Source organism: Microtus ochrogaster, chromosome 5 (assembly GCF_000317375.1).
Source record: "Microtus ochrogaster isolate Prairie Vole_2 chromosome 5, MicOch1.0, whole genome shotgun sequence".
Taxonomy (NCBI): domain Eukaryota; kingdom Metazoa; phylum Chordata; class Mammalia; order Rodentia; family Cricetidae; genus Microtus; species Microtus ochrogaster.
Genome location: NC_022012.1, coordinates 74,628,080 through 74,635,206, shown reverse-complemented (window position 1 = coordinate 74,635,206; position 7,127 = coordinate 74,628,080). Strand labels below are relative to the sequence as shown.

Sequence of the window (7,127 nt, the reverse complement as noted above, 5' to 3'; positions counted from 1 at the left end):
TCTTGGTGGCAAGGGCCTGTCTCTGCTGAACCATCTCACCGACCCGTGAACAGGGAGTTTATCTTTTTTTTTTTTTTTTTTTTTGGTTTTTCGAGACAGGGTTTCTCTGTGGCTTTGGAGCCTGTCCTGGAACTAGCTCTTGTAGACCAGGCTGGTCTCGAACTCACAGAGATCCGCCTGCCTCTGCCTCCCGAGTGCTGGGATTAAAGGCGTGCGCCACCATCGCCCGGCGGAGTTTATCTATTTTAAGTAGGCATTGTAGACACATTGACGGTGTGGTGGAGTGAATACTTATTGATTCCTCTCAGAACTTTTAACAAATCTACTTGGCGCGCCTCCTCCGGCAGCTTGGCGGCGCTGTGGGGCACGGTCGTGCAGAGTGGCGAGAGACGTCCTTCTTGGTCCGGCCGCTAGCCTTTCCCTGTCGGAGGGCGGGGCTCCAGGAACCGGAAGTGCCGAGGCCTCTGCCACCGTCTCGATCGCCGCCGCCTTTAAGTTTCTTCGTCCGCTGCCTGGGTGCCGCCGGTGCCGCCGCCGAGGAAGCTGCTGTGGCCCGGACGGGAGCGGAGGCGGCGCGGCATGAAGCGGCGTAGGCCCTCTCCATAGCTCGTCGGGACGGTCCGGGCGGGCCCGGGGGAAGGTGCAGTATCCGCCCGCTCTTCCTCCCCTGCGCCCGCGAGGCCGCGGTACTCCGGTCGGCCGCCCTCAGGCCACTCCCGTGGGGCAGAGCGGGTGGCTGGGCCCCGCTGGCCGGAAGAGGAAGCACAGACTCGGATGGCGAGGTCGCCAACGTTCGCTAGCCGCCCCTGAACGCTGGCTGCTGCCCGCTCGGACTCGCACGTCCGTTATCTTGATAGAGCCTGGCTCGGGTTGGGATGCCGGGGAAGGTCCGGGCTTACGGAGGAGGAAACGGAAGTCTGCAAAGGCGAAGGGGTTCGCCTGAGGTCCACCAGTGGCGGATGGGATTCACCTTCGGACTCGTTGCTTTTCACCAGCCGGTGTTCCTTCCTCTCTCCTGCTTCACTCTAGATTCATTCCTCCGCGCTCACTCCCTCGCTGCCATTCTGTTCCACCCATCCATTCGCAGTAGGGTTCTTGCCCTTCCTGTCCAGCTTGCTCATCCTCTTTAAGCATTAGTGTTCAGACTGTCGTTCTTGCCACATTCCCTACCACACCTCTTCTCCTTCCTCATTCATAGCTTTCAAGTGAGGTGTGCAGAGTTTAGATGACTGATGAGCCCTTACCATAAAAACTATAGGATGCCGCATCAGTGGACCACACCCCAAGAATCTCAAAGCCCTTTTTAACCCAACATATCATTCTCAGAGTGAGGGGCTTTGCGCTTTGAGAAGGTGTCTTGAATCTTAGCCTGTTGCTGCTGTCCAGTTTTGTTTTGTTTTGTTTTTTGTTTTTGCCCTCCTTTGGCCACATAGCTTTTCTCACCTTTCCATCTCCTGTGTGGAATAGGGAGCTCGGAGTCTAAACTGGTAACAAATACGATGTGATCACATACACACAAATTTTTTTTCTAAGCTAGATTATCAACCGTCTTAGTGATTGTTTGTCCAGAAAAGCTCCCCATCTCACTTATTCTCAGTAATATGTCAAGAAAACGAAGGCAGAAATGGAATGCATTAATAATGAATAGGGCATCCTTTACCTTGTCAAGAATTCTAGCTGGGTATGGTGGTGAGCATACCTGTAACCCCAGTATTTGGGAAACTGAGGCAAGAAGGTCTTGAGTTCAAGGCCAGCTTTGGCTAGAGTGACCCTGTCTGCAAACAGACAAATGAACACAATTTAGATGATTAAATTCAAGTTCCTTCTTTCAAAAAAAAAAAGCACATAATGCACATTTTTATTGTATTGAATTTATTTTCTCACCAACAATATGAAATCATGTAAAAGAAACATAGGTGCATAGAAATAAATTATATCTTTGTGTGTGTGTGCTCGTGTGCGCTCGCGGCTCTACACACACGTCTTGGGGATCAAGTGGAAGTCGGAGGATAACTTTTGAGAGTCAGTTCTCCCCAACTACCCTTTGTTGAGTCACTTTCAATTGCTGCATATTCCAGTCTAGCTGACCCTCCAACTTTAGCCCATTCCATCTATGCCTCCCTTGGTGCATTAGGGATGCTGGGTTTACAGATATGCCAACACTTTTTTGGCTTTAAGGGATCCTTAGGCTTCTGCTACAAGTGCTTTTTACTCTTTAAAAAGTTTCCTGGCCCTAGAAATAAATTGCATCTGCCACTCTAAAGGTGTTACAACTGGGACCTCACATCTATTTTCAATTGTGTATGTGTGAGAGTATGTACCTGTGAGGACAGGTTCTGTAGAGACCACAGGTGTTGGAGTCCCCATTAGAACTTGTCTTGGCAGTGGGTCTGAGCAGCCGGAAGTGGATGCAGGGAACCATACTTGGAGTCTCTGCAATAGCATTACTTGCTCTTAACCCCTGAGTCATCTCTAGTCCACTTTTGCAATTTTTTCAAGCCCTTCTAAAATTTTCCCTTTAATGTATCTGGGTGTCAAGATTTACATAATTGTTAGGACTTAACTCCTCAATTTGAGCCATACATTTCTGGAAAAAGTAATTTTAGGACTGGGCTTATTAGCAAAGGCCTGTAATTTCAGCACTCAGGAGGCTGAAGCAGGAAGACTGAGAATTCAAACCTGCCTGGGATTTGCAAAACCTATCCAAAAAGAAAAAAAGCTCTCTCTCTCTCTCTCTCTCTCTCTCTCTCTCTCTCTCTCCCTCTCCTCTTTCTACCTATCCTCCACACACAAACACAGTTTTGTTGATCCAAAATAATTCAGGCATTACATATTACACTAAAAGGAAGTCTATCAGTTAATATTTTGGGGTTTTTAGGCTCATTTTTTGGCCATATATGGTCCATTTTAATGACCAACAATCTCTTATCTGGTAAACAGGATTGGATGGTGAGAAAAGGAAAGATTCCTGTGAGAAGAGATCAGGATGAACGGAGAGCTCTGTGCTTAAAGAGCCAGGTGAAAATGATCTCTTTGAAAGTAGAGATCTGAGCAGATGAAAATACAATCAGGTAGGCACCAGGGAAGGTCCACAGGTGAAGAGGTTGGTGGGACAGTGAAATGTATGCACTGAGCCGGGAATGAACAGGACCCTGTTTGAGAATGTATTTGTATATAGAATGTCAGGGAATTATGGAAATTAGTTACACATTTTTGTAAATTGCACACTATCTGTTGTAGAAAGGGCAGAATAAATATTCAGTGTGAACAGAGTGGCAGAATGTCATTTGAACCATACAATGTGTATATGTCTGGAAACAAATAGTATAGTCCATTCAGAAAGTCTCAGTTTTTAAATAGAAACTGATGGGAGTTTTTACGAAGAAGGATTCTAAAGTTGGTAATGACTCCAGCTGAGCAGTAAGGCTCTGGAAGTCTGTTCTGAGCGGCTCTCTTCTGTTCCTCAGCCTTGTACTTGAAAGGGATGGAGTGGAGATGGGATTTCACACATGAGAGAACTGAGTCAGGTTAGTATAGAGTCTTCTAATTTTAGTCCCTTGCTCCATCAGAAAACTAGGTCCTTTGACACACTTGATTGAAAATAGGCCTCTCCTAGCTTTCAGGTGGGCCAGCACCCACCACTTGCACATACTGCCACTTAATACTCTGAGTCCCAGCTATCTAAAAGCTCAGTTCTCGGCCGGATTTTAGTTAGTGGAAGCTTGGATGCCAATGATGGCAGTGATACAACTCTACCTGATGCACCAGTATTTGGACTCCTCTAGTTTGGCAGTGTCACGTTAGAAGTAACAGTATCGTGCACTGAAACAAGGAAAATGATACCCTGTTCCCTGTGCACAGTTCAGCACTTTCGCATACCAGTAAAGCAAATTAGGTGGACTGACTCACAGCCCACACCTTCCAGTAACTTGTTAGATTGGAGATAACTGAGCATGAATTAATGTTAACCTGCAAAGCTAGCTTTAAAAAAAGACATCATCTTAAATACATAGCCATGTATTGATTATTGGAGAAGTAGTTAATGATTACGTGATTACATAAGTAGTTTGTTTTCTTTTGTGGAACTGGAATTGAAGCCACCACTAAGCTACATCTCTATCATAGCTTTTTGTTGTGGTTATTTTTCTCTAATACTTTGCTCATGTTAGTTGAAATATCAGGAAAAAATCAAGGGGGAAAGTATATCTTCTGGGTTTGTACAGTAAGTACAATAAGTTCTCAAAGCTATTAAGTAATTATGGTGTTAAAGTAGTAAATTGAATTGAGACTTATAAAATGCTGATGTGAACACCATATGCTTTCTTCATTAACTACTTTAACTAACTAAAGCCATTTAAAGATAGTATATTTTTCTTTGTTTTTGAATAGTATAGAAGTTACATAATGAGAAAAACTAGTCTTGTAGTTATCAGTAAAACACTGAGTACCACTGGTACTTGATAGTGTCTAGAGAAGAGCAGGAGGTTGTAAGTGTTTAGTTGTTTGGAGCCCTTCTCTGCAAGAGAAAACAATGTATTTTTTTAGGTTACTGCCCTAGTTATAAATTCAATGTTTGTAACAATGTTGTTACTATTCTAATTTATTACATTTTAGAAACAGTGATCAGCATTTGATAGAAGTGTTACTTTTTAAAATGCAAAAACACTTACCTCCCTTGGCACATAGCTTCAGTATTGACATGCTTTGGGGTGGAATGTAGCAGCCAACTTGGCACATGGCCTGCTTCCTTCCAGTGTGGGAAAGGAAAAGGAATTTTGGCAAGAGATACCTCAAAGGAGAGCCTTTTATAAAAGTTCCCGGAGGGATTTATAGTCACTATGAAATTGACATGACCTGAATTTTTTTTTTTTTAAATCTTTTTGGAACTGAGCACAGGTGGGGGTGGAGGACACCACTATTGCTTTTCTTATTGGGTTTCATTGCAGCTGTGTTGTAAGGCCTGTCATTGATTGGTTGGTTTGTTTATTTGGTTTTTTGGCCCTATCATTGTGATATGATAATATATGAACAGCTTCTTGTGCCTTGTTTATCCAGGAAAATGCAACATGGCAGCAGCAATGGAAACAGAACAGCTCGGTGTTGAGATATTTGAAACTGCAGAGTGTGAGGAGGGAACTATTGAATCACAGGATCGACCTAAACTGGAGCCATTTTATGTTGAACGATATTCTTGGAGTCAGCTAAAAAAGCTGCTTGCTGATACCAGAAAATATCATGGCTACATGATGGCTAAGGCCCCACACGATTTTATGTTTGTAAAGAGGACGGATCCAGACAGCCCTCACTCAGACAGGGTCTATTATCTTGGTGAGTGTGAAATTGCGCTTTGGGAGAGGAGTTTTCTTTTTCTTTCTTTCTTTTTTTTTCAAAACTACTTTTAATACTTTGGAGTGTGCCCCCTGAGGGGAAGGAAGCACAAAAGGAACCCGCTGTAGACTAAGGGCAAAGGGAACGCCATCGGTGCCTGTAAGCACTACAGGAAGAAACTCAAGCATGGTGGGACTGGCTCCAGACACAGGCTCCTGCTTCAGTCTCTTCTTGTGCATTGACGTAACAGATGTGCACTACCACATCCAGTAGGAACCCATTGGGGGGGTGGTTGAGACACGATTTCTCTGTAGCTTTGGAGCCTGTCCTGGCACTAGCTCTTGTAGACCAGGCTGGCTCCGAACTCACAGAGATCCACTTGCCTCTGCCTCCTGAGTGCTGGGATTAAAAAGAAGAAATTTTCTAATCTAAAGTCATACTGAAATCTCATCCTGTAATTTACTGACACTAACAACAAAATAAGATAACAAATTATCTTAATTCTTATAATGTTTTATATGCTTTAATAAGTTTTGTCTTTAGCCAGGTGGTGGCGGTGCACAGCTTTAATCCCAGCACTCAGAAGGCAGAGGCAGGAGGATCTCTGTGAGTTTGAGGCCAGCCTGGTCTTCAAGAACTAGTTCCAGGACAGGCTCCAAAGTTATAGAGAAACCCTGTCTAGTAAAAAATCAAAACAGAAAAAAAAAAAAAGGTTTTGTCTTTGGATGAACTAAGATCTCACTATCAAGGCTGGAGAGAGGACTCGGTTATCTGAGTTAGGTGATGTTAGGAGTACATCCTGCTCTTCTGTAGAACCCGGGTTCAGGTCATAGTACCCACATCATTAGGTGTCTCATGCCCTCCTGTAACTCAGCTCCAGGATCTCACTGAGCTCCTACACACGCACATATTTATGTATACGTGCATGCATGAGTGTGCATGTACATGCTCATACACATACAAATAAAAGTAATAAAAGAAAGCTTTAATATCATGGCATTTTTCTCTGACATCTGGGGAGTTGTTGTTTTTTTTTCTTAAATATTTATTTATTATGTATACAATATTTTGTCTGTGTGTATGCCTACAGGCCCGAAGAGGGCACCAGACCTCATTACAGATGGTTGTGAGCCACCATGTGGTTGCTGGGAATTGAACTCAGGACCTTTGGAAGAGCAGGCAATGCTCTTAACCTGTGAGCCATCTCTCCAGCCCTGGGGAATTGTTTTTATGTTTACTTCTTGCTTGGTTTTCCGAGATGGTCCATCTGCCCAGACTGACCTCTAACTCACAATCCTGCCGATTGTAGACATGTGCTCTGATACCATAGAATCTTTGGGGAGCTTGTTCTTTTCCTTACTTAGTTTTTTTGAGACAAGGTTTCAGTTAGCCCAGGCTGGCCTCAAACTCCAGATTCTCCTGTCTCTATCTCCTGAACTCTGAGATTACAGGTGTTTGGCTACCATTCCCAGCTTGAAACAATTTTTGTTTTTTAAATAATTTATTTTTATTTTATGTGCATTGGTATTTTGCCTGCATGTGTATGTCTGTGTGAGGGTGTCAGATCTTGGAGTTACAGACAGTTGTTAGCTGCCATATGGGTTCTGGGAATTGAACCCAAGTCCTCTGGAAGAGCACTCAGTGCTCTGAAATGCTAAGCCTTCTCTTATAGCTATGAAACATTGTTTTTATTGAAAAAAATTTTTAAGGCAGCCGGGCGGTGGTGGCGCACGCCTGTAATCCCAGCACTCGGGAGGCAGAGGCAGGCGGATCTCTGTGAGTTCGAGGCCAGCCTGGTC

The 7,127-nt window shown here is 44.1% G+C and overlaps 1 protein-coding gene across 3 annotated transcripts in view; it reads left to right on the top strand.

Annotated features, from left to right (window-relative positions):
* Window positions 1-434: 434 nt before the first annotated feature.
* The window catches only part of Dpp8 (dipeptidyl peptidase 8), a 56,100-nt gene continuing 49,407 nt past the window's right edge, over window positions 435-7,127 (top strand). The window contains exons 1-4 of one of the 3 annotated variants that reach the window (XM_026778995.1): window positions 435-640; window positions 2,941-3,071; window positions 3,468-3,527; window positions 5,056-5,328. In XM_026778995.1, the coding sequence (XP_026634796.1) occupies window positions 3,056-3,071; window positions 3,468-3,527; window positions 5,056-5,328 (349 nt within the window). In that variant the 5' untranslated portion in view covers window positions 435-640; window positions 2,941-3,055. Of the gene's footprint in view, window positions 641-660; window positions 841-2,940; window positions 3,072-3,467; window positions 3,528-5,055; window positions 5,329-7,127 lie in introns of those variants that run through there. The other 2 variants (XM_026778996.1, XM_005347769.2) reach the window with 2 other exon arrangements.